Below are 27,023 nucleotides of genomic sequence, written 5' to 3' on the forward strand. Positions count from 1 at the left end.
GAAGAAAAAGAGCACAGAAGGCTAGTTTTCTGTACATTTCTGAATAAGTAAATGAGAGTTAATAACCACATAGCTTAGATCCTTTGTACATTTCTTCAGTGGTGGCCAGTTAATGAACCTTAGCCTCATGTGTAGGAGCTCTTACAGCTTTAGTCTTTTTTTTTTTCTAGAACACTTCTGCCAGGACATACCTACCTTGACACTTATAACCTCTTCCCAGTGGCTGCCAGACTGCACACCCATCCTAGCAGCATGCTTCAATCCTAGCTTCCACTGCTTTCAAGCCTTGTCATCTCTGCCCACTGCATCTGTTTTCTCATTACTTGTGGATAGCAGCACTTGTTTTATCACGTTCGATTTTGTGATACAGTGCATGACTGCTAAGAACTCTTCTGTTAACTCTCTAAATCCTTTTCATTAGAAATGTAATGTACTGATGACTGTAGAGATAAAGGGCTGTTTCAAGTCCTGCACTTTTTCTCTGATCCTGGTAGTTGCTCAGGGCTGTGTAGAACTCCATAGGAATAAAAGCTAATTTGAGCAAAGAGGAAACAAACCTGCAAAACAGATTTTACAGATAATTTCAAATGCAGAGACTGTTCATACCTCTTGAGGAAAGCTGTTGAGTGTTTGAACGAATCCCACTGTAGTGCTCTGTTTTTTTACTTTCTGAATGTCTTTGGATTATTCTGACTGAATTCTCTGGAATTCATTGTTTCCTATTCATACATATGGCTGTAATTCCACTATTAATTGTGACGGCAAGTTGCTTGTTTTCTTACCTCTGAGTATATGGGTCAAATCCTTTTTTTTAAAGTGTAACTTGGGTAAAAGTGTAAAGAGAAGGTTGTTTCCATTCTCTGAAAGATGCCTCAATGAGCACAGGCATTCAGACACTGGTCTCAAAGGCTACTAGTTGTGTTCGCATTGCAGGGTGTGTGGTACAGCAGATAGGGATTGGAATCAGTACTTCTGGGGTACAGCAGTGGACAATTTTCCAATACCATGGTAGTACTGCAATTCTTCATGTACAGACGTACCAGGCAACATCAAATAATAGTGTATTAGATGCTACTATTGTGATATGACAATTTCCATGCAATTAGCCTTGTCTTCTGCCCTGTGTTGTCCACTTTGCTTGTTTTCTCCTGTCCCTTCCCCCCCTACCCCCGCCCAGGCCTGAGGGCATGCTAGCTCTGTGGCATCTCTGTTTGACTAGTGGAGAACAGGAGAAGATGGAGGCAGGCTGCACTCCCTCTTCCCACCTCAGACTCTTACTGTTCCTCCTCCTTCCTGACAAAGTGCTGGAGCAAAACAAAACTGCTTCGTGTGGGCTTTCTGTGGACACAGACCCTAAGAGAGGAGTGAAAAAGGAGCACAGTTGTGTTGGTGGTACAGAATTGCAAGTGTCAGGAGAGCAGAGGACACACAGGTGCCTGTGCTCTTTTGCACTGCAGCTTTAGTAGGGTGAAGGCACCAGGGCCAAGTCTCAGAACCTCTGAAGAACTGGCACAGAAGGTTAGTGAGAGGGAGGGAGACTCTTTTCCTTACCCTAGCTTCTTAAAACTGTGCTCATCCCTGTCTATGATATTTGATAGTATCATGACAGTTTTAAACAGTTACCTCTTGTCTCTGGAGCATGATCCAGAATGTATTTCAGTTACTGCTATTTGTTTGAACTTTGGTATGCTACTTGGTACTCATAGTTTTGAGTTTCTCAAGAATCCAAGACAGGACTACTTGACCTCAGATGTCAATTCAGGTTTGAAAAGCTCTTTGCTTTCCTTGAACTCTTGCTGGAGAAAAGCCTGTTTAGGTAAAGGGGTACTGCTAGTTCAGCTTTGCATACAATTTTCACTTAGTTGGGGAAAAAAATGTTGGCATGAAATTACAGCAAGAATGGATTTAGTTTAACATGGTGTTACTTTGTGGCTCTTTGAGGTTCATCATTGTGGTGAGTGCAGCAAAGGGTGCAATTAAACTGAAAGTGAAATCAATTTGTAGCTGCCTGGATAATTTCCTTGTCTAGCCTGAGGGGAAGAATCAGTAGTTAACACCACACTTACTAGAAAGTTCGTTAGCACCTGGAGTTATTAAAGCTGAAATTATTTGGAAATCTGTTTTTTTTTTTTTAAAAGTCATGTGGAAGTGTGGGTTAATATTTTTTTTGAATGATACATGAATGCATCCTTGAGGTGCAGGGAGCTGCTCCTCATCTTGGGAGATCGTGTTATTCATATGCTTCCCACCCCAAAGTCATTCCATCTTGTCTTCTCCCCAACAAAGTGCTGGAACAAAACAAAACTGTGTTGTGTGTGGGAGTCCCCAGCTGGATGTGTGGGGCTGGGAGTAGAGCAAATTTCTGTGCTTAGAGGGGAAGAGAAGAAAGTCTTTGGTATAAATCTGTTCATTTAGCAGACTCCTCCCACTTACGTACATGAGTGTTTGCTTTTTATCTGAAGTTATTCTTATAAATTAGATCATGTCACCTGTATGAAACTGAGAGGCAGAGTGTGGAGACAGTCTCCTAAATAATACACTGCTAAATGATAGCCCATTCTTTAGCATTTTATTTCCAGATTTAGAAATCTCATACTGCTGGAAGAAGAATGAAAAGGGGTTGGGGAACTGCTGTTAGAGAGTAATTTACCTGCACTTTTTACTTAAATTGGATGGTGCTGCTTGTATTAGTAAATGGAGATAAGTCCCAGCAACTTGAAATCTTTTTGCCGCCTTCTTTTGACCAGACTGCACACCATTTTTTCTTAAACAGTGGTTTAAATTGTCCTCCCTATCTGCTAGAAATGAAATGCATTCCTTAAGAAGAGGAGGAGCAAATACATACTTATTTCTTTAATATCTCAACTCCTTTTAGAAAGCAGCTTTTCATAGCCATGTCTTTGGGTGGTATTGAGGGTAGATGGGCCTCCCAGGACTATAGCTGCTCTTTGAGGAACGCTTTAATGAGATGCTTGCTGCAGTACATGGGCACAGTGGACTTGATTGATTCTTGCTTTCCGCCTCAGACTGGTGACACACGTGCTGTGATTGCTTGTCCTTGTTGTTTAGCTCGAGCCTTGTGGCAGGGGCTATGGAAAGGCACAGGCCTGTCGGAGTAAGTTTGGAGCAGAGTGGAGGGTCTTTTTGTTGACTGAAAGTGGATGAGTCAGAGAAAAAGGTGTGGAAAAAATAAAAAGTCAGGACTTTCCTAAATCTAGAAAAGCACTGAAGATGATCAAGAGGGTTCCTTTAATTTTAAGCTCTGCTGTGATCTGTGTGTACGTATGCCAGAGTGGTGGGTGCTGTAATTTAATCTGTAAGTTACTGTTTGCAGAGCACAAGGTGGATTTCTTGGGGGGAAGGGTGGTGATTGACATCTTTCCATTTTTTCCTTCTTGATTGACTTTCCTATCTTGTTTTTTTTTTTCGTTTCTGTTGCTTGTGGCTGGATGTAGCACCCTCTAGAGTCCAACTAGTAGTATTTCTAAAGAAGCTAGAGGGGCATATCCTGGGGGAAGTAAACCTCTTCTCAACAGTTAAGTTTGCCTCTGCAATGGCCCTAATCTTTGTAAGTACCACTGTGCACTTTGCTGTTCTTAAACAATGAGGAAGGTTTTAACGTTTATAGTGACTTTTCGTAGACTGTCTTCCAAGCCAATAGTTGCATGAAGAGGATGGCATGCATGGTATCATAGAGATACAAAAGTAATCGCTACGCGTGAAAGAATTTACTTGTGAATTAATATCCTGCAATATTGGCATGTGTTTAGACTTTATCAAATTGTTATGGGAAACTACATTACATTACCGTAGAAAATTATCTTTATGGATCAGAGTGTTTAAATATGCTATATCATACAGGTGCAGACTGTGGGGCTTAACCTCAAGTCTGTTGGTTGTGGATAACTCAGTGAGCAAACTGCATCTAACTGCAGATATTGGATAGGTTTCTCAGGTGACTTGCTATAACTAAGAAGTTGAGGGGGTTTTATTGTTTTCTCAGCTCCTGAAAGCGATAAGAGCATCTCCGAAGTTGCTTTGTGTCTGTTAAGCATACATTCTCTGCCTCCGCAAATCTTATATTTGAGGCTTGTGTTGATTTCCTAAGACCCAGAAAGTTAGGAGTTGGCTGTCTTCTATTTTTCCACAATCCAGCTGAATAAAATACAAAAGATGCAGTTAGTACCAAAGGTGAAAAGAGACTGGATACTATCATTTGCAAATTTAGCAATCCTGGTTACTGAGAAGTGCAGAAAGGTTACATTAAAATTGCAGGGAAGAATGTTTGCCTCTCGTATTTAGGCAGAAGTGTCACTGATTTCTCAGAGAACTTTGCTTCATTACAGAAGGCTGCATATTTTACCCATTATTTTTATTCTGGTGGTTTCCCTGTAGTACAGTCTGTCTTTCAGAACAAATGGTGTTTCTGTGTGCAGTCTGAGGGGTTTGGACCTGCCCAGCTAGCAAGTGTCTGCATACCCAGCACCTTGTATGGGAGCTGCTAATGCCTGTGCAGACCCTGTGACAGGCACCCAGCTCCCTTGAAGTGGCTTTACTGGACTTGCTAAATGGTAACATTTAAAAAAAAAACCAAACCTTTTGGGTGCTTTGCTGGGAACAGCCAGTACTGTATGCTTTGATAGCTCCCTCTCTGCCAAACACAATGCTGCAGATTGCCTTGCCGGGCATTTTTTTGTGTTGGGGCAGTTTTGGTTGTTGGAGGGTGCTAGAGGCAGGTGGAAGTCCCTTGTGTACAGGCTGTTGGCCCATAAATCTGGGAGGAATAGGAGAAGGTAACAGGAATGGAGAGGAGTGTGGGAGGAGTGGCACCTGGGGTTTGTGAGGGTTTTATTGACTGACTCCAGCATTTTAACTAACCCTGTGAACTAGGTTATTCTCAGTGGGGTGAGGTGTGGCTTGGCGGCCGCTGTGGGAAGGAAGGCTGAGATCCTGACATGTGCTGTCCCCCCAGCCCCCTTCACAGGGAATTACAGACTCACGATGTTGCAGGTCAGTCGCCGAACCTTTTGCCGTCCGTCTGCTCTGTATGAAAGTGTGGACTCTTTCCCAGTCTCCTTATCCTGCTTAACCTAAGCAGGAGGAAGCTCTGAATGAAAATGTTTGTGACTCTTCTGCCCCCCTCCCAGGCTCTCTGACAGCGGCTTCCTTCTTCAGAGGGTGGCACAAAGTCTGGCATAGTCTAACTGTTACATAATCTGGAGTAATGACTTGCTTTACTTCTTTAAAAGGAGGTGGTGATGCCAGAGCTCTGCTTCCTTTCAGACCCGCTGACTGGGTGCAGGGACTGGCTGATCTCATGAAATGATGTGGTATTATAACTAGCTACACTTTTTCCTCTTTTTTACTCCTTCCCTTTGATCTATTGTGTATGATGGAGTACAAAATAGAAATCCTCTATGCTGTTCAAGCCCACGTCCATGGCTCTGCATTTTATATATATATATGGATGTGGATTTTTTGGAATGTTTTTTAACCTGTAGCTACCTGCTCCCTTTTCTTAGAGGTGCCACAAACGTGAGAGTAGCATGAATGCACTGGAAGCAGGGTCAGTGAGTGAGCAGTTATTAGCTGAACAAAGAACTGTTCCAAGTCTTTCATGGAAAGAAGTTATCTTGTTCCTTCCTGCTTTTCTGATAGGCTTTGCAGAATATGGGGGTTGTGCTTTATGGGCCAGAAACTTGCTTTTTGTTTTTTGCAAAGCAGCCAGAGAATCTATACAAAGGACAGTCACACTTCTTTGTTGTGTTTGGCACCTTTTTGCCCCATGTATGTTTTCAGTAGTCAGCTTTGTACTGCACCTGGTCGTTGCTAATAGATACCATACTCGGTCACCTGCAACATCTCAAACCATGACACAATCACAAGGAAACTAATTAGCAAATTGGTAATGTGGTATTTTCCCTCTTGAACAGGTAAAGACTGGCAAAGGTGGTCAAGGTTGCCTGATGAGTCTGATGAAGCCAAAGTCAAAATCTTCTGCTTTGTTTTAGGCAGCACCCTTTTTATCTTCAAATGTACTGGGTGAAACACTTCTCTATTTTGAATTTGAGTTTAAACTACGCAAGGGGTCCTTATTTTCATTTTTCCTTAATTTATCTGGTATTGTGCTGTTTTAATGACTGGTTAAATAAAATGCACACATAGCTACATGTTATACAAGTATAATATTTCTAGCCAAGAAGCAGCAGCAGGTTTGGAAGGAAGGGGAACTGTTTAAGTTAGAAGTATTCTTCAGATTTTAAAACACAATATCACATCAGAGTTAATTTCTTTATTTGTTGTTTTAATTTCCTCCTTAGGCTTAATAGAAAACTGCAACACTGAACACTCGGAAGTGTCTGGCTCATCGTTTGGATCAAAGTTTTTTGATGTAACACCCATTTTTTATTTTAATAACAGTAATTTGTACTACAGATGTTGAAAATGTCTTTTTCACATTTTCTTCAGCATGCAGTTCACTGACTCAGTCTTGCAAAATTCTAAGTAGGAGTCACAAGACATTATTTTCACTTGCAAATATGCAAATAGGAATGAGATAGGAAGAAGCCACAAGATAAAATTTTTTTGGTCTAGGTGAGGAGAAACTCCTAGTTTAAATTTCTGTCAAAACAAATTTTGCAATTAAAATCTGTAGGTAATCTTCGTCTATGTAAAATATTAAAATACTTGAACTGTTAGAAGCAATTTTAAAATGGCACTGCTGTGTGCTCTTAGCTTGTGATTTATGTCAAATTTGCGCTTAGATGAAAACTGGAATGAAATTGAGGTAGTACAAAATTAGTCTTTTATAGTGCACAAATACATTGTGTCATCTTCAGTAGCAGAAATGTAGCAAGTTAGGAGGAGATGAGAATCAGTTTCTTGAATGTAACTGGGATTGTAGTGCAATGGATTTAGCTTTGATTAAGATAGATATCTATGATATCCTTTGACTTAAAGTTATTGCATCTTGTCTAATAACAATTGTTTTGTCAATACATTTCAACAATCTTTGGAAGTCTGGGACTGAAGTCTGAAGCAGTGGGTGTTCTCCCACAGTGATAGTTTGAAAAGTGTTTGCAGAGAGCAGTGGGTTGAGAGAACCATGTTCAAGGTGGAGAACAGGCTGAGCTACCCCAGCTTGAAGGGATGGGGAAGGAGAATCACTTGTGATATGTTTCACGATATTTCATTGAAAGTTTTTGGTTGAGCTGAGTTTAGTTTGATTCCCCCTCATCTCCAATGTTTTCTGCTGTACAGAGGAGCTAGTGCCCTGAAAATCTTTACAGTTGAGCTGCTTGTGTGTATAGGCAGATTTAGTTGTGAGTTTTAACCCTTTCGAATTTGCAGTGCTCAGGAGCGCTGACATTGCTGCTGCAAAGATTTCAGTTGAATAAAAACCATGTTCTAAGGGACCTTTGTCTTGATATTCTATGAAAACAAAATTTTATAGTGATTTTTTTTTAACAGGAGAATCTTCTATGTTGTTTGCAAGAGACCCTCTCAAGTGACAAGTTTCTTGAGAAATCTTTTCTGATGTATAGCACAGTTGCACAATTGCAAAGAGCTTGTGGTTTGAGCATGAGGTAGGTGAGGTATGACAGCTAGGTAAAATTTCAGACTCTGTAGGGGAGGGAGAACATTCTTCCTTAGTGGCAAGGCTGGCCTCACAGAAAAGCGATTCAGTAAATGGTCTTATCTGTAACAAGATTACCTTCCATGAGGAGATCATTTTATAAACTGTTTCTGGCAGATCTAATTCTTGGCTGTGTGAATACATATTTATCACGGCTAACAGTGATGGCCTTACAAGTAGGCTGCTATGGATAGAAAAACTAGAAAAATTCCTTTCCATTTTGCACACTAGAGTGAAGAAGCAGCCTTGTGCTTTATTGCTATGTGCAGAAGGACAGGTATAGGTTGCCTGTTTCCTCTAGTATATTAAGCTTCCATTTTCCATGTACTTGATTGCTTGATTGTAATAAGCATGCCTTGGAAAGTATCCAGTTGTATTTACACAAATACTTGTCTTTAAATCTTGCTTCCCAGTTCCATAAATCTGTTAGGTCAGATTCTGAGGTCATGTTTGGTTATTAATTCCAACCCTACAAAGTCCTTATAAGGCCTGCTGTGCAAGATCCTTGGCTATGTACTTTTAAGATATTTGTCCCTCTTTTCCCCCTTCATAAACACTGTATGTTATTGTGTACCAGCCAGGCTATTTGAATCTCTGACATAGATGAAAGGCTGTCTTGTTACCAAGCCTCTTAATTTTAATACAGTTCATATTTTCTTTGGTAAAATTTATATGGCTCTCATTATGAAAATAGTACCTTGGGTTTGTTTTAAAGCTGTGATGTACCCTGAAGCAACAAGGATACTCTGGCAGCAAGCATTCACTGTGCTCTGCCACCCTCTTGAATTAAAGGTCTAATCAAAATGTCTGGAGTCACTCAACGGGTAGCCGGGCTCTGCCCTGGCTGTGTTTGCAGACCTCTAGATCAACCTTTACTGTTATGGGAGCAGCACATTGTCCTGGAGTCCTGCAGATCTGTGCCAGAGCTGTTCAGACACAGCCTGCTTCAGGCTTCTTGTGCCCATCCTGGTTTTCTTGACTCTCACTTGCCAGTTGTTTCAAGCAAAGTGTTGACTTCTTTACATGGACAAATGCTTGCTAGGAGTGAGCTGGTTTCATTACGTGTCTGTCAGCCCAGGTTTGCTATTTGTTACTGGCATTGGGTATGCCTGTGAAGGGAATCAGGCGTGGAAAAAGTTTCTGTACCTCTGAAGAAGGCCAGGATTCTTTCCTATACCTGTCCTTTTGGTGCAGATGGATGGTGGGGAAGAAGGCTCACTTAGAATAAGCTTGAACTCCACAAATTCTGAAAGGCTTTTTCCTAAAAACTAGGAAATACAATTCATAGTCCATTTGGTGCATTGAGAGCCTTTTGCTGATTTAATGAAGTGGACAGGATGCTCTTTCACCTATTTTTGTGCAAATTGGTTACCAAGGAATTGCTCAGGCTTCAGTCCGTTGTCCACATTTCTTGGAAGTTAGCAGACATCATACAAATAATTCATGAAATCACAGATACCAAGATTGTTTTCAAAGACAAAAAGGCTGTACTTCTTTTTGCATCTCTTTCCCCCCTTTTCCTTTTGCACTGTGAAACTTGGAAGCATGATTACAGTCCTGCATGTCCCCTGCTCTGAACGTCCTGTTGTCTGTTGGGATTCCCCTTGTGCGGGGCCCCGCCGGAGCCTGAATGGTTATGTAAGGATTTTAATTTTATTCTCGGTCTTGGTCTCTGCCACTAGTTGAACTGGATCACAGGCCGAGTGAATGGGATCCGATCCGAACAGCATGCAGTTCCACCACTCGAGATGAGAGAGGAGAGAGATCTCCCCCATACACACCCACTCAGCCTCCCTGCTCTTCTCTCTTTTAAAACTCTTTTCCCAGGCGTAACAGAGGTTGCTCTTGCTGATTGGGAACGCATACCGAAGCCAAACTGGCCAGGCACCACAGCTCCAGACATCGGTCCCCAGTGGAGCAGCAGCTACTGCAGGCCAGGGGTGTGTTGTTTGACTCCCCAAGCAGGGGAGGAGATAGTGACAATTTTTATTTAGGCTGAACACAAGGCGTATTTAACTAGTTATATAACAGTGACCCTGGTCTGTCTTGGCTGGGTGCAGGGAGGATATAGGGGTACTGATTCCTGTCACACCGGCTGGGTGGATTCAAGCACTAGGAGCTATTGACCAAAGTTATTTTCAGAAACCTTAAGTGCAGGTTTCCCTGCTTGTACCCTGGACTGTTTTATCAGGAGGCATTTCCCGCTTGTGAACTGAACCACCAGTGAGAGTGGATTTAGTGCTCACTGGGCTGCAGAGATAACGAGTTGTCGGGAGTGACTGGAAACTTTTGTCCTGAAGACCCGGAGACAAGAATAGCAGAAAGGCTGAGAGCGTGTGGCCCCATTGAGCAAGTGCTGGGACAGAGTCGCAGGCAGAGGTTTTGCCTCAGCGCACTGAGCAGCATGTTACTCTTGGATGAGTCTCAGCAGTTTCCAGGTAGGACACAGATTGTTTTTTGTGGGTTTTTGTTTGATTTCCACCCCCTCACCCCCCCACCCCACCCTGTTTTCTTTTCCCTCTTGCTTTCCTGTTACAGAACCATTCATTCTCCCTCTCCTGTGCAGGAGCACCCTACTCAGTGGCTAGCAAAGTGCATCAGGAACTCAGGGGCTCAGGTTTTAACTTGCTACCTACCTGGCAGGGATGGAAATGGTTGAATTTTCAGTATTGCAGTGCTTGTTGGTTTGATGGAGGGGATATGAGAAGGAAGCTCGCTCTTTCTTTGTGCTTTTAATTCTGAAGACTTTGGCAATTTGATATTCTGGGTCTGGCTGTTATTGTTTCTGCTGCTGTCATATTGTAATGCTGCAAAAGTAATTTTTAGCAAGAGAGGAGGCAGCTGTTAATATCAGTGTGATTTTTATATGCAGTGTCCTCTCCCCCACCCCCTTCAACTTTTGTGCATACTTTCCCCCAATATCCTACTCAATAAGGGTTTTGAAAGCTTCTATTGTCAGTGAAATATTTGGTGACTTGCTGACCGGGCAGCAGTCTGGGCACCAGGCAGAGCTGTTGGTGCTTACTCCAGATTCCCTAATTAGTGCCTAATAGACTAAGAGCTACTTGCCTCTTCCCCGCCCCCCTCTTCCCCCGTTCAAATGGAAGATGCTGGTGAAACCCCAACATGACTTTACAGTTTTGGGATGGCTGCTGCTTAGTTTTCTTGCTGGTGGGAAGATGTTTTCTGTTGGAGAAAAAACCTTCGTCAGATTTGAAGAACTTTCTAAATTTGTAATTTAACGTGTTATTTTGAGGTCAGGTCCTCGGGGATGCCAAGTTTCTTCCACCTTGTTTGTGTGGCAAATACCTCCAAAGTTCATGCTATGAACTTAATAGGCTGGTCAAAAACGGTCCCATGGAATTCCAGCTCTGGGTTCCTGGTTTATTACAGGAGTCAGTGCAGTGTGGTCTTTGTGAGGAGTTTTTATAGAAATAAGCCATGCAGTGCTTGTTGTCTTAGTGGGAGGGGTGGATTCTGGGGGGGAGGGGGAGCGGGACGGGACGAAACCCAAACCAACAACAACAGCAAAAAAAAAAAAAAAAAAAAACCCTGAACAAAACAAATGGAAAAAAACCCACCAAACATCTTGTCTTGCTTTCTTAGTTCTCTGGTTGTGGTGGCAGGACAAAGAAGCTAATTCTGGGAGAATGTGAACAGAGAAGAGAAAGGAATTAGGATACAGAATGAGTTTGGATAAATGAGGAATCTGGGTGATACAAGTGGCTTATGTAACTCAGTCTAGATAATAGATATAAAAAGAGAAGATGGGGAGGGGGAGATACTTTGGAAATGAGACTGTAGGTCACATGGAGGGAGAATGCAAGGTTAGAGGCCCTCCAAAAATGTTGGGTGGAAAGGTATTTTGAGGTCATTTGTACAAACAGAGCAAGAGTGCAAATGAACTCCTCTTTGTACAGCATGACTTGTCAAGTTATAAAGTCTGGAGCAAGGTTTATCACAGTTTGCTCTACCAGTGGGAGAATTATCTCTGTTTGAGGAAGCACTTGGAACTGATTTAACATGGTTGTGTTCTGGCTGGTGGATCCAGAGGGGTCTCTGTCCCACTTCTCCATAGCCTTCTTGTCCCTAGAGAGGATGATAAAACTGCACAAGGTCACAGAGTGAGTCTGGGGCAGAACAGAGGATCACATTCCTCCCTGCCTTTGTGCTTCAACCACTGGTCAGTATTTCTTTTCCTCTCTGGTTTACGTGGCTTTTTCACACTCTAGGTGCCTGAACACTACTTTAGGGTATTCAAAGTAGCAAGTGCTTGTATATGCAGTGCCGTGCTGTTTATTATTTTATAAATGTCTCTGGAAAGTTAGAGAGGATTTTAATTATTTTTATGGTAGCACCCTCCAGCTAGTAAATCAAGGTTTGTTGCAGTACAGTACCTATCACCTGTTTGAAAATGGACTGTTGCCCTACAAGAAAAATGTCTTATTTAAAGGGCCCTGTCTCTTTCCCATATACACATATGCTTCTATTTTTACCATAGAGGTAGTTGTAATTTTAGCAACCTTCCGAAGGAACCAATGCTTGTCCTTTTTCCAGGCTGTAATGGGCTTAGCTTTTGGGGTGTTATGTATTTTGGATTAGGGTGTCCTTGTGACATTGTGGCTTCAATTTGTGTGAGTCTGCCCTGAACAACTTTGCAGCCCTTTGTCAGACTGGTTTAGCAGCACACAAAGCAGCACCAATATTTTGAAAAGGAAAACTAGAAACAGATTGTTTGTTGAGTGATGGTGTTTCATCCTGGTCTTATTATTAGCTTTCTCCAGTGCTCTCGGTCACTTTTCTGGCTGCACTTGATGGGAGAAGTGCCAGTGGAATGCGGTGGCACACAGGCTCAAACTCAACAATTTGCATTTTTCTCCCAAGTGATGCCTCTCTCATTAAACAGAGTCCTTAAAAAAATCCTCTGAAATTACTTCAGAGACTGAAGGGGGAAAAGGGAATGCAGCTGAAGTTCTGTGCTTTGTTACAGTTCTAAAAAAAATCCACAACTATGTTTTGTTTTTCCAAGAAGGAAATTATATTTAAGGAAAAGAAAGAGACCCTGTTGGTTGGAGCATAAGACAGGGAGCCGACAACTTGGGAGTAACTCAGCACTGATGCCTAGCTGATTTCTTTGCCTTAGTTTCTTCCTCTGCAAGATGGACAGGAGGGTGTTTCACAGATTATTGTGAGGACCATGTCATGCTTGTGAATTCCTTTGACACTGAAGTAGAGTGCAAATGCCATCTACTATAATTTTGAAATCTCTCCTCTCTTATACCATTGCCATCATGAGCAAAAATAAAGGAACACTCAGATGCTGAAGGATGCTTTACACTGGGATTATTTCTCATGCTGCTCTTTTAAATTAGGAGTCAGTATCAGATGTCTTCTCCCCTTTCCCTGTTAACAGGTCCTGAAAGAAGCTGTTGCAAGGACTTGAGGCAGGGTTTATAGTCTGGTTTGTTCTTGTTGTTTTCCTTTTTGGTGGCCTTGGAAGCGTGTGGCAGCAATAATCCCTTCTTTATTATTTCTCACTGCTCTGAGGGTATCGCAATATAAAGCTAATACCACAACTCCCAGCTACCTAGTGTAAACTAATGCTTATGTAATCATTGCATAATGCAGAATGCTTGCTCCCCTGCTCGTCCTCTTTTCTTCGTTCCTGAAATTTATCCCTAGAAGAGTCATGGTAGCAGCCGGCTGGATTCACTGTGCTGGGAACATGTCAAATCCCCGTATGTGTCTATTTTCTGAAGTTGTGAGGGGAAATTGTGTTTGTTACCTAAATCAATATTTATTCACCTTAATAGAATATAGCAGATTTTTTAAAGTTTTGAACTATTGTGAAAAGAAGTAAGGTCTGATGGTTAAATCTGAGTACTTGTGGTTTAGATCCCTATGGTAATTTTTGTAATCTGGCTGATGAAACTAAATTCGGGGTAACTAGTGAATTGGGATAACCAGAAAGGGGAGGGTTCGGTTCCCTCCTGCATATAGCTTGTTGAAAACTTCTCAGCCCTCCAGCCTGAAACACTTCCTGACTTGGGTGCAGTAGTTTTATGTAACTCAGTTGCTCTCACTAAACCCCACCTAAAGGACAAATGTAACCCATCCTTGCTTCACTCACTAACTTAACAGGTGGGTTTCCTGGCTTTGTTTCCCTGTCTTGGCTAATGCCCACAGTGTCTGTGTGACAGGTGAGGGGCTCATGAGGAGGAGGAGGAGGCAGTTTACATTTTAGGTTTGAGGTCTTTTATTGGGAAAAGTAATTTTGATTATGTATCTGGAAGAGGAATGCCAGGTAGCAGTGTTCTGCATTTCTCCAGTTCTTGCCATCTCAAAGCATTATGAAAATGTTTGATCTGGAATTTCACAACCCTCCTTAGAGCATATCAGAGCTGGAAACAAACACAATATTGTCTGGTGCTCTGGAGTAACCATCAACCTCTCCTCCATGATGCCTGCAAGAGGGAGGACAAAATGAGGGACACTGCATTTGGGAGCTTCTGCAAGGTTCTGGAGGGGGTGGGTGCAGCTGCTCTGGTGCAGGGCTGGCCGGAGGAGCTACCTGCCACGCTCTGATGCCAGAGGGTGCCAGTGGCTGCAAGCCTGTGCCATACAACAGTTATATAAGTGCTCTTTGGTGTTTATGTAACCTGGGTCTCGGTGTCCACAGCACTGAGGCCCAGCCAGAACAAGAGCTCTTGGGTATTTGGGGCCTGGTTCTGCTTGCATAATCCCTGCATTAGAAGATATATATTGTCTGTCACCAAAGTTGGCTGTTTGATGTTCGAGTTTGCCTTTCAGCATTTCTTGGCTGCTTCCTTTCCCTTTGTTTTTTGGGTGGTATCTTCCTTGCTTCTGCCCTTCAGTTTTGCTGCACTTTGCTCCTGAAGGAATCCTTCAGGCCGGGAAAGGAGTTTTATTCTGCAGCATAACCTCATCAGTAACTGATACGCTGAAAGACCTCTGAAGGAAAAAAGGGGCAGTGCTGCCTTATAATTTATCTGTTAAAGTTTTCCATCGATTGGGGCATACTTCCTGACTAGAAGGAGTCTGGAGATGGGTTTGGCTTTTATGTGTTCCTGGTCTGACTCCCTCCCCGTGCTCTGGCCCACAGAGCCTGTGCTGGTGGTGTTTTCTTCAGAGCTCATTTCACGTCTCTCCTCTCCATCCCCTGGTCCTGGGCAGGAGGCAGCCTGCTGTCTCTCACTGGCAATCTGCAGATTTCACATAGGTGTCTGGAACCTGCAGCAACTGATTGCTTTACAGATACCCAGAGAAATGAAAAATGTGTAACTCAGACTTCAAGCAGCGCTATTTGTTATACCAATATGACAGTCTCTGTCTGGTTACAGTGGCAAGTATGAATGACAGGCCTGAGGTGGTTAACTCCTAGACAGATCAGCAATGGGAATGAAGATGATAGAATTGATGTACGTGCCGTTTGACAGGCAAGGGAAGCCTCCCCTGGGAGTCAGCAAGCTTTGGAGCTGAGCAGGCTTAGCCAGAAAGATGCCTTTGTGTCTTGCAGTACCTTGGCTGTGACACAGCAGGACAACAACCACCGCAGCCAGCAGCAGAGCCAAGGTGAGAGCAATGGTGGAAATTGGTCATTCCTCTGATCAGGGCTGCATTTTGTTGGAGGCGAGCAGGGCTAGCATGCAGAGAAGGGCTGGGAGCTGCAAGTCCTGCTGCTCGAGGTACATGGCATGGCTGCCCTCTTGGCTGGGGCACAGCATGCCTGGCCTTGTTGCTCCCCACAGCTGTGGCCCTGGTGACGAGAGGGCATCCACGAGGGGCCCCCCAGACAAGCACAGGAGTACCCTGTGCACAAAAGAAACCACCGGTGTAGACAAAAGGCTGATCCTGTCTCGGCCCCGTCTCTCTTGTTGTCAGTGAGTGGGCGGCTGCTCATGGAGAAGGCTAAGAGGCACCCGCCATGCTGGGCCCCAGTGTGCTGGCGGAGAGTGCAGCCAAGTGGGTCTCTGGTGCAGCTGGCGTGGGGGGGGGGAGGGAGGAGGTAGGTGTGCCGGGTTATATAATGCTTACATAATTAGGGCTTTGTTAAGCAGTTGTGGCTGGGAGGGGTGTCCTGCTGCCCAAGACTGAGCCCGATTATTTTCTGAGGAGAACAAAGTCTTGTTGCTAATTAGCCACCCTGATAGCAGCTGCAGGGGGTAGCCACAGCCCTCAGTCCATGGAGGAGCTGTGCCTCCTTCCGTCTCTGCTGCCAGGTGGCTTTCCTGGTGCTTTGAGAGGAACTCCCAAAACGGTGCTCCCGGGCGCTGATGTGTGTCAAGCCCCGGGAGGGGGCTTTGTGGCTCTCTTGGGTGTTGCAGCAAGTAGGGCCTGGAGGAAGGGAGCCTGAGCTGCACCCTTGCTTTTGCCTTACACCATCCTTCAAGGGTTTCACAAGGAATTTCCTGCCTCCAGCCTTGGGGTGCTTGAGTGTTTTCGTAATGCCACCTCTATAAGGTGCTCTGTGGAGACACCTGTCCTCCTTCCTTCCATGCATGACATCTGTGCAACAGCTGCACCAGTTGCATACAGAGAAAGAATATTCTGAAAATATTTATTTTCTGCTTCAGCTGAATACAGGATGAGCCAGAGCACTCTGGCTGCTTGTCAGCCTCTGAGATAATTGCTGTGCCATAGTTAGAGAGCAACTGTTCTTCAGGTGCTAAGTACAGTTGAACTCTGGCCTCACATACATACCTCTCCAGTGCCCAGTGCACTGGGAAAACATCAGATAACCCCAGAGAACATCTTCCAGCCTGTCAGTGTCTTTGCAGTTAGGCTTGCTTTGCCAAGTCACTTCTCTAGCCTTTGGCGCACAGTTGTAGTTCATTCTGTCAGTGACTGTGAGCATTGCAGCTGGAGCTGTGCAATTAGTCTTTCTTGTGCCATCCCTCAGTGGTCCTCCCATTCTTGCTTTGACAGCTCAGTACTGGCTGTAGTAGTACTAGCTAGTACTAGCTAGTCTCTGGCAAGCTGTTGCCCACAAACTGCATGGAAGTTCCCAGAACGCCTGTAATAATATTAAGCTGCTCCTTGCCCTTTGTGCAGGACAAAAGAGAGCTCCCAAAGCAAGAACTAACTCCTTGCTGCTCTGCATGCAGGTACCTTCCTCACCATGTATGCACACATCTGCCTTTAGGGTAGGAAATAATGCCCAAAGACTCAGCAAAATACTGCTATTTTGCAACCTCAGTTTCTATGATGAAATTATTTTAGAAATAAACAGGTGTCTGGTTTTCAGTGGTATGCCTTCCCTAGAATCATTGGAGTTATCCTGGCAGAGAAGTTGGCCTCCCAGAAGGTGGGTGAACCTCTGGCTAGCCACTTGAGCTAGCTAGTAACTGCGGAGGCAAGGAAGTAATCATCTGACACAATGTTTTGTCTACTGAGGGGTCTCTTGCACCTTCTTGTGCAACAGCCTCAGGTAGGGGACCATCAGGTCTTATCCTGAATGGCAATTTCTATACTTCTGGGAGTGTTAGACTCCTGCTGGAGCCATGGATGTTTACTTGTGTGTGCATAGACACTTGGACTTATTGAGGTTTGCCTTGGAGCATAGAGACTGGATGCAGCTATAACACTGTTTCTCACACACCTTGGTGTCAGAACAGTTTGTTAGTTACAGAAATCTCACGCCCCCAAAAATGTTACCTGCTGCTTCTTGACGCTTCACAGCAACCTGAGCTCCCTTGCAGAGCAGGCTGTATGTGTTGAGAGCAATTAACTGCTGAATTGAAGATGCTAGATAATATTTTCTAGGCTGCATCCCATGCTGTTTAATGGGAAGTTTGAGAATGTTCTGCACGGAGGAGTTGATGAGCTGTTTTATAAGCTTGGGTGCAATAGGAAGTGCCCCACTGTGGGACAGATCTTCAGCTGTGTTATGCATCATGAGTCACACCTGTGTGTGGTGTTTAGGGGCAGCTCTGGCAGTCATACCACAGGGAGCATCTGAAGCATAGTTAGTTATACAGAGCAGTCATGACTCTTTGTTACAGAGACTTCTAAACTGTAATACACAAGCGTTGGTTGAGAAGCCAAGCACCTCCCCCTGCTTGTATATACAACTGGGGGTGGTAGTTGCTGCTGCTTAGTGAGCAAAGAAAACTGGCAACCCCTGGTCTGCAGCACAAACCAGAGCTATGCTGTAATCAGGTCTACTGGTTTTTGATATTGCAGGCATGTTTTAAACCTCGTGCCCCTCTTAGCAATCAGGGTACCTTTTAGGACAGAGTGCCTGGGTGCGTGCAGATGTCCGTAACAGAGGACCAGTGGGAACTGTCTGGGGACCTGTCAGCTGGAGAGCTGCAACCGACCTGGAGGAGCAGCTGTTTGACAGGCTTGCAGTCAGCATTGGTGCTATCACCACTACCCTCAGGAGAGCATCTTTGTAGCTCTGGTGCCTATTCTGGTGAGCATAGTGCAAAACATGCAACAGAGCTGGTGCGAACCCAGCAGTTGGTGTTCCAGCTGATTCTCAGTGCGCACAGTGTGTAAGCGTGGGATGGGTTTACATTTTTGTGGACAACCACAACTGACCCATGGCTGTCTCTGCTGAGTGGGCTTGGGCATACTCTTCCCCTAGCCGTGCTTGGACATATGTGGCTGATTTCCCTGTGCAAGATTGTGCTAGGTTGTTACCTATGGGCTGGTGGCAATGCTTTTCTCACTGGGGCAATGTGGGTAACTGCCCAGGTCTTCCTAGAGTGCGCTAACGACTTAAGCATGATCAGGTGATTGTCAACATGCAGACATGGCTGGTGAATATTTGTGTTGTGTAAAAAGCTTCTTGTATAGCCATGTCAGAGTAATGTGTTGAGCTCCTGCTACAAAACCATTATTGCATTTCTGTTCTAGATATAGGCTTGGCAGAATTGGGGCAGGAATTATTCCATTGATTACCTGATGGGACACTCCCTCCAACCCAAAGACTAAACCTGTTCTTTTACAAAATAGGTTTTTGTGTGTGCAGTTATTGTTTCTTAATGCATTTGTGTCCCAGTGTAGGTCCCAGTTACACAGCCACATGGCTGCAGCGGGGAGTCGCGCTCTTCATATGCCCTAAGATGTAGACTGTGTACACAGTTTAATACAAAACAGCAACAAAACAATTCCTGCTAGTAACTGCCAGCTCATGTCACAGGTGTGGTGGGAGCTGTTGTGTAGTTAGATGGAAGTGACTTGTGATTTTATCATTGTATTAGTTAAACTTTGTGAAAAGCAGCTTTATTCATTGTAGTAACAAGGATGGGACCAGCCTTGGGAAGCCGGCTGTCCTCTGAATCCCACTGCAGCTGAATCCGTGTGATGTTCGGTAATGTCACCAGTGTGGAAGAGATTTCAGTATCTAGATGCATATGTGTCAGGAATGTGGGCTGAAGCACAGACTGTGTTCCTTACCTTAGAACTTGTATTGGCAGGACAAACACCAGCCTGAGCAGACATGGCTGTGGCAGATGAGGCCCTGTACACAGTGCAGGGCCAAATTTGTCACCAGATTTTAGGCTTCAGGCTCCTGCTCAGATGAGAATTATATTTAAAAAAACCAAACCAAAACAAAACAACCTCTCTATCCAGCTGCATGTATGTTTCACCAGAGCTTGTGTTACACATGATTAAGAGGAAAGAAAAGTAAAATGCAGAGGTTGAATGAGTATACATAGAGTTTGCACAACAAGTATGGAAACATACGGTGGAGATATGTCGAGGCCTCATCTTTGGATTTTGTTAGCGGCACCCTTTCCCAGGACAGTGTGGGTGGCAGAGTCACTGCTGAAGGAGGTGACGTGGGTAATTCCTGGGGTGTGGGGAAAGGAATGCTTTCTCTTCAAAACAAGCATAACTTTGTGCTCTCTGATGCCTTGTCAAGGTCCCCTGGGCCCAGGGTGAGATGACAGCAGTGTAACCATGGCAGTGTTTGTCTCTGGGATAGTCACTGGTTTAATGACTCATCCCAGAGAATGTGATCACATGTGTAGCCTCCCTGCTTCCCTTTGACCTATTTCATCCAATCTTTTGATCTAGTTATATAACCAGGAGTCGAGAGGGGTGGAGGAAGGAAACAGTGTTGAAGAATTGCAGGTAATGTGGCCAAAACGTAGCTCAAATAGCAGAGCTGTTGTCTGGGAAGCCTGGGAAACTGGGTTTATTACCAGCATGGTTCTCTCTCTGCAAGTGAATGTGATGCATGATGTCTGAGCATGTAAGTTTAAGGAGGCATGGTGGGAGGACAGGGCTCCAAGACCTTGGCTGTGGTAGAACTACAACAACTGTAGCAGCAGACTCCTTTGCCTTTATCTTCACCTGCAACATAACTCTTTCCTGCATTCATAGTGAGCTCTGTTTCATCACATAAGTTGTGGATACCTGTTTTTCTAGTATGTGCAAGACTTGCTGGGACTGATGTTCAGATAAATGTTTGAGCTGCTCTGCTGGTATTGGCCCATGGTGGGGTGAACCTGAAGTCCTAAATGGATTCTGACACAGGCTTCAAGCAATGCTGGGGCAGGTCTGGTGGGATGTCTGGAGAGGAAGCTTACAAAGCTGGTGCTTTTGACCAAGCTATGAATCTAGTTCTTGTTGTCTTGATTTCAAGAGGTGGTACAGGTGGTAAGGTTAATTTAATAGGCATATTAACGTGGCAGCTGTAGAGGTGCCTGTACATGCAATGTGCTGTACTGAAGCAACCTTCATTTAAGCTCCCAGCTTTTTGAGAGGGGATGCTCTTTGTCTCCAGATCCCATGGAGTCACAATGTGATGCTTGTTGGTTCTGTATTACTTCATCTGCCACGTTCTTCTGCACTGATGTCTTCTTTCCTTCAAAGTTCTGTCTAAGTGTCATTTCAGTTGAGTCACTAGCTCAGATACACAGCATAAGCGAGAAAGCTGATTACGAGATGAAGTTCAGGGTATCTCTTTGCCTGACACAAGGGGACAAGATGCTTCAAAGAAGCTATTACAAGGCTTGTCAGAAACAGTTTACTTCAAGGGAAGCTTCTGAACAGAAACATTTCCTTTCTGTGCTCTGCAAGCATTAGCTTGGTCACTGGCAGCCTGTTGAAGAGCAAAACGTCACATAGAACAAGGTGTCATTTCACATAGTGCTTTAAGACTGAAATCAGCCATTAATGCAAGTCTGAAAATATGAACATGTAGAGAAAAAGGAGTGCATGTGGCTTATAATGTGGAAAGAGTATTGCCATTTACTTTTTATTTTTAAAAAAGCTTGCCAGAGGTTACCATTTAAATCGTGAGAGTGGACCCTGATGATAAAACCCCTGAGCTGCCTGCTAAGCCATCACCCAGTGTTTGAACCAGATAATCTCTTGCATGGTATGTGCTAACTTGAAAGATGGTTTCACAGGTGTCATATAAAAGGAGATTTCTGCCCCACTTGAATGTTGTGAAACAAAGAAAAAGAGATTTGAGTTCCTTAATCAGAGCTCGTTGGGCCCCTGTAGGAAAACAGGCCCTTAGAGGCAGCAAGTGCTCTGTGTGGACTAAAATAATTTTGCCTTACTTTCTTTCCAGGACCCTTCTGGGCTTTGTTCAGTGATGTTAGTCTTGGCTTTCACTGGGAACAGACCCTTCTCTGTAAAACTTTTCAGCACTCTCTGAGTGGCACTGTCAGAAAGGACCCCAGTTTTGACCCTCAGAGAAACATGTTTGCAATTGAGTGAGAATAGGGATTGTTGGTTCCCATTCAGCTCAAATCCTGATGAATGCTCACGTAAAAGTCAGCTGTTGTTCTCATGTCATTACTTCCTTGTCTTTTCAGACCAACCCCAGGAAGCAGAGTTCAGCAGTGACCATGTTGAACATGCAGAGGATGGAGAATGGCAGTGCTCTACTTCAACTACCTCATCTCAGAGTGAGCGGGCAGAGCGACTCTTGCAGAACCAGCACAAGAGCCTGGCCTCTGAGGACACCAAGAAGAAGAGGGCTCAGAAACCATCTCACATGCGGAGGAACATAAGGTAAGCATCAGCAGGACAAAAAGAGCTAGAGTCCTATTTAGCCTTTTGGGTAAAATGGAATCTCTGGACTTTGCTTCTGAGCTACATTTTGCCACTGCTGGCAAACCAGATGGCTTTTCTTTTCCAAAACTGTAGGATTTCACAAGTGGGAGGAGCATGATCTCAGACTGGAGTGCTGCATGTGAGTGCAGACTTGTTTGGTATTTCTGAAGAGCAAATATTTGGTTATGGAATATATTGCAAAAATTGTGTACTTGCTGCTGGCTTATAAGTCATGTAATTAAAAAACAGCACCACCATTAAGTAAATATCCAGTTTCAGGTATCTGCTGATGAGGATCCTACTGCAAACAGCCTAAAATATAGTCTTTCCCTCTACTATCAGGGGTACTTGTTGGCAGGAATGCTGATGCTGTGATTGGTGATGGAAATGTTTCTGGTGGATAGAGTGAGAGTGCACTTCACTCATAAGAGAGAAGCAAAAATACACTATTGATATAAAACAGTGAGTTAAGAGTTCAATGGTAAACATGACAGTGGTTTAACAAGATTTGATGGCAAGGTACACTTGATTATTTACTCCATAGAGGACAGGGTCAGACAAAACTGTCAGGGATACCCTCCCATTGAGTCATGAGGTTCAGAAATGACCCCTTGCTTTCTAAACTCCTTCTCAGAGAGGACTCTAGGTGCAGCTGGATCCAATCCTAGTCCAAGACTTGGTCAATGGTTTATGTCTAAAGGATTATCTATTCTCAATCAATTCTTTATACCACTTAGCTAAGATTTCAACATTTAGCATGCTATTATTCACTCACTGAGAATCTGTTGCAGCAAGGAATCTCTCAACCTTGAGGAGTAACCTTGAGAGGCACCCCTAATCAAGGGGAGATCCTGGCGTGCAGCCCACTGATGTACAGGAGAGCTCAACAGGCCCTGGGCTGTCCACTATTTAAGGAGTAAGATTACTGACTTATTTGCCTATCAGCAAGACATCTGAGTCCCTGCTCCAGGCAGCCCTTGGCTGTTGTGTTGCCATCTGTCCCCAAAGTCCAGCATAAGCTGGATGCAGCCATCAGGACTCACACTGGTGGTTATTGCTTACGTGGCAGGGGGGAGCATGCTGCCACAATGTTAGAAACCAATTTCATTTGAATTTTATAAAGAAGTAATTGATTGTCTAAGTCCCAACATATATTCTGGAACATGTAAGGTGATAATTCACTGTGAAATTTTGTTCAAGGGGACCTAAAATGCTCAGAGGAGTCATAATGGAGCAGGAACTCCTGTGGCAGCAAGTGGCTCTCTTGCCCTGTGTAATGTGCTGGTGGTCATATTTAAGCTTGTGCATATTGATTTTCTTAAAGCCAAAGAAATGAATGTTGAGTAGGCCTTGGAAAATGAGACTTGATTAGGATGGAGGAGATGTCCCTGCAGTGTGGGACTGGGTGGATTTAAAGGCTAGTTTGAGGGAGCTGGATTTTACCACTGCTTGTACTGCACCTCTCCTCTGGCAAAAGAGCCTTCATTTCCAGAGCTGCACATGTGAAACTGAAGCAGGGGAAATGCAACTTTTCAAAGTAATGAAAGCTACCTGTAAAAGACAGGTGCTTCGAGAGCATCCATTGAAACAATTGTTAAAGCCATTAGAGGTCCTAGTTCCTGAAAATACTTTGTCAGAGGAGAATCAGGGTGATGATGTTTTGTGGGGGAATTGATGCTTTTTCTTCCCATATATCCTTTTTTACATGACTTTGGGCATTTTCTGTTTATAAACTGCATAGCAATAAATAACATCCTTTCAGATAGAAGAACTAGTCTATGATAACCTACCTTAAGTATATACTTACCCACTCATATTTTTCCTTCTTTTGTTATTTTGCTCTGTCAAACTTGTCTTTTCCTTGAGTAGTAGTAGTAGCGTGATCTGCAGTTGGGAAGCACAGTCTTGAAATAGCTGTAGAATTTGTCTATAGCTTTTGGCAATGATGTTCCTATCCATGTAGCTGACAGACTACCTGGAGCTTGTCGGTCATCTTTTGAGCCAGCTGTACAGCCGTTCAGGTATTTGGAAGAAATTGTTTGAGTGTAACCAAATCATGTTTCTCTCCTTGCTTCTGTGTTCAGAAAGCTGTTGCGTGAGGACCAATTGGAAGCCGTGACAAAAGCAGCCCAGCAGGAAGAGTTGGAGAGAAGGAAACGGCTAGAGCAACAGCGTAAGGATTATCCAGCCACTATTCCAACCGTACCCCTAGAGTTTCTTCCTGGTAAGCAGTGGGAGGTACCACCTGAAGCAAGATTTTTCAGGATAGAAGCTGAATGAAGAAGGTAGTGTCATGCTTGTCAATGACAGGACAAGTGGTAGTGGTTTCAAACTAAAAGAAAGCAGATTCATACTAGATGTAAGGAATACATTTTTTATGATGAGGGTGGTGAAACACTGGAACGGGTTGCCCAGAGAGGCTGTAGATCCCCATCCCTGAAAACATTAAAGGCTGGTTGGCCAGGGCTCTGAGCAACCTGACCTAGTTGAAGATGTCCCTGCTCACTGCAGAGGGTTGGACTAGATGACCTTTAAAGGTCTCTTCTAACCCAAACCATTCTATGATTCTATGCTGCACTTGGACTTTCAAGCAAGTGTAAACTCTTGAAACGGCAGTTCCAAACCACTTCTCTGTTCAGTGTAGTCAGTTCCACTTCTGAGCTAGTTCTGAATCAAGATGCTGTGGCTGCATGGTGAAGAGTGCCAGGTAACTTTTGTTGAAGATATTTTGACAAGTTAATTGTGTGTAAGTAGGATGCTGGAACAAGGTCTCTCTTGTCTTTCCAACTGGTATGGAAGCTTAAACCAATGAACTTGACAGAAATGCCATGTCCTTTGTCCAGATCATTTGTACTGTAAATTGTCTAGTAATACATGGGTCTGGTACTAGGTGTAGTGGAATAGACTGGGTGTAAATATGTTCATGACATGACCTTGTCCTTTCTTGCACATTTCAGCAAGCAGTGAAATAGCAGGCAGTATAAATGGCTAAGCATCACCCTTGTCTTCCAGTGAATATGTTGTCTTGCATTGTCTTCTAACCTTGATCATTTCAGTGATCTAGTTTATAGCACAGCCTCTCAGACTGGTGTAAAGGGCAGAGAAGTGCAGTTGTAAGTTGTGTCAGGGGTAAGGAGTTCTTCAGTTGACTTTGCCTCTTGAGAAAATGTATATTCTCCTTCAAGTGCAAGTGTTTAAAACATTTTTGCATGGGGAGTAAGGAATAAGAGCTATTTAAAACACTTCTAACTTGTGGAATAGGTTGTAGCCCCAGAAGAATGTTGTTGCTTGCTGAGTCACTGCAACGGTGCTTATTTGGCCCTGTTAGCTAGCCTCTCTGCCCACATGGCAATACTTAAGCATATAAAAAAATGGTCTTCATCAGCAAAAAATTTTTATTATATGTGGGTTATAATTATTATAGTGTCCTGACTAACAAAGGACAGTTATCATCCCTCCAGCAGTTGGTGCTTTTTCTGCTGATGAAAACCACCTTTTACTTCTGAGTCCCACCCTACCAAAAAAAACCCGCATTTTGTATGGTCAGTGTGCCCCAGCCAGGGCATGCAATAAAGAGGGTGCCATCAGTAATGGGCTATTGTTTTGGCATATTGAGAAAGGAGATTGTGACCCAGGAAGCTGAGTCATAGCAGTACTGTAGACAGTGAGAGTCTGTTATGGAAAATTCCAGGGCTAAGTTATTGGAGCAAAAGTGGAAGGAAATACTGTCTGGTTTCTGAGCAGTTTTGACTCCTTCCCCATTATTATGAATTACTTACTGTTTGTAATTTATCTTTGTAGAGGACATCGTTTTCAGAACAGCAGAGGCCACCCAGCTTCCTCCTCAGGTCCTGGCTGAGGATGTGATCTGCCTAGATAGTACCAGCAGTGGCAGTGAAGATGATGCTAAAGTGAAAAACAGCATTAAAGATGGTAAGCAACCAATTGCCTCACCGTGGTCTTCTTACAATATGCTGTTCATTTAGCCACAAGTCTCCTGTTTTCATCTAGTCAGATGCTCCAGTAGTGAATCACTTCAGATTTTTGTAGGCCTATTGGTTTCCAAATACATGGCCAGTTCTGGCCTTTGAGTCCTAACCTGACTTTTATAACCTGGCCGATAAGGTACTCTTGCAAACTTGTGTTTATTGCTGCTTTATAAATGCATTTAATTTTGCTCAGTGCTCTGCTGCAGAATGCTTACATGAGATGTGGCATCATCTGCTGTGTATAAAAGGAGCATCTAAGTATTCAGATCTGTAGCTGAAAGTGGATTTTGTGTCCCTTGCCCAAATGGATCTAACCTGACTCCTTTATAGCAGTAGAGTACTTCTGCCTGATTTCCTTGGTGCTCCTTAGACATTGTATCAACAGATATCATGCATGTCTGGGTTTGGGGATTAAGAGGGCACATAAAGGAGAATGTGAAACACTTACAGAAACTTGTCTCATGCTCTGTTTGAATCGGCCCGAATTAATGTCCTCTGAAACATGGGGAAACTAATGCTTTTGTATGCTGGCCTGAGGGGCCTGATGTGCGCCTGCTTGTTCACAATAGGTCATTAGGCCAGTGTGGAATTGCAAAAGGTAGTAGCCTTACTTTCCAGATACGAGTTTTTTTCCATGCATGATAATCCCTGATGTCAAGTTAACCTTTGCCCTTATTCTCTCCTCTTTTGGTTACTTTACAGAAGTGATTGAGCTAAGTTCAGGAGAGGATGATGCCCTCCAAATTGTGGACAGCAGTGACTCTGGCAATGAAGGGGAAGAGGATGGCAGTGAAGAGAGCAGTGGCTCTCATGTGAATGATGCCTTAAATCAGTCAGATGCTCTGGGGCAAGTCATTGTCAACATCAATCACCCACCAAATGAGGAGGACATTTTCCTGGCTCCTCAGCTTGCACATGCAGTAAAGCCCCATCAGGTAGGCTTTATTAGCCTTGAAAATGAAATTAATTCAGGCAAGCCTGCCTTGTAATCTCAGCAGAACTTCTTAGGTGAGATCTGTCACCAGTCTGGTTGTGGTGGTGGCTGTTGTGGACACTCAAATGATAAGGACAAATTAAAGGAAGGCCAGGGCTATGTATAACTTTGGCTATTGTTGTCCTATGATAACCAGAGTATTTAGCTCCTATTTCAAGAGCCTGCACTTATCTTCAATGACAAGATAAAAGGTGAGAATGTATTGCTTGTTTCTGGCTGTACTTGTAACGAAATTCCTTCAGTTCTCAAAGGCAAAATATGTTATAACAATTAGAGTTCATTGTGATGCCCATGAAGGTTTTTTAGCTGACTGTCCTGGTGATAGATGGTGTGGTAATACCTACCACAGAGAGGAATATTT

General features: G+C 43.7%; 1 protein-coding gene across 7 annotated transcripts in view; it reads left to right on the forward strand.

Moving 5' to 3' along the window:
* RAD54L2 (RAD54 like 2) overlaps positions 1 to 27,023 on the forward strand; it is a 72,093-nt gene that overhangs the window by 26,350 nt on the left and 18,720 nt on the right. For 5 of the 7 annotated variants that reach the window (XM_064454118.1, XM_064454115.1, XM_064454122.1 and 2 more), the window contains 4 exons: positions 21,439 to 21,637; positions 23,764 to 23,903; positions 25,481 to 25,612; positions 26,371 to 26,603. In XM_064454118.1, the coding sequence (XP_064310188.1) occupies positions 21,439 to 21,637; positions 23,764 to 23,903; positions 25,481 to 25,612; positions 26,371 to 26,603 (704 nt within the window). Of the gene's footprint in view, positions 1 to 9,478; positions 10,075 to 21,438; positions 21,638 to 23,763; positions 23,904 to 25,480; positions 25,613 to 26,370; positions 26,604 to 27,023 lie in introns of those variants that run through there. The other 2 variants (XM_064454121.1, XM_064454119.1) reach the window with 2 other exon arrangements.

This window comes from Phalacrocorax carbo, chromosome 6 (genome assembly GCF_963921805.1).
Source record: "Phalacrocorax carbo chromosome 6, bPhaCar2.1, whole genome shotgun sequence".
Lineage (NCBI taxonomy): Eukaryota > Metazoa > Chordata > Aves > Suliformes > Phalacrocoracidae > Phalacrocorax > Phalacrocorax carbo.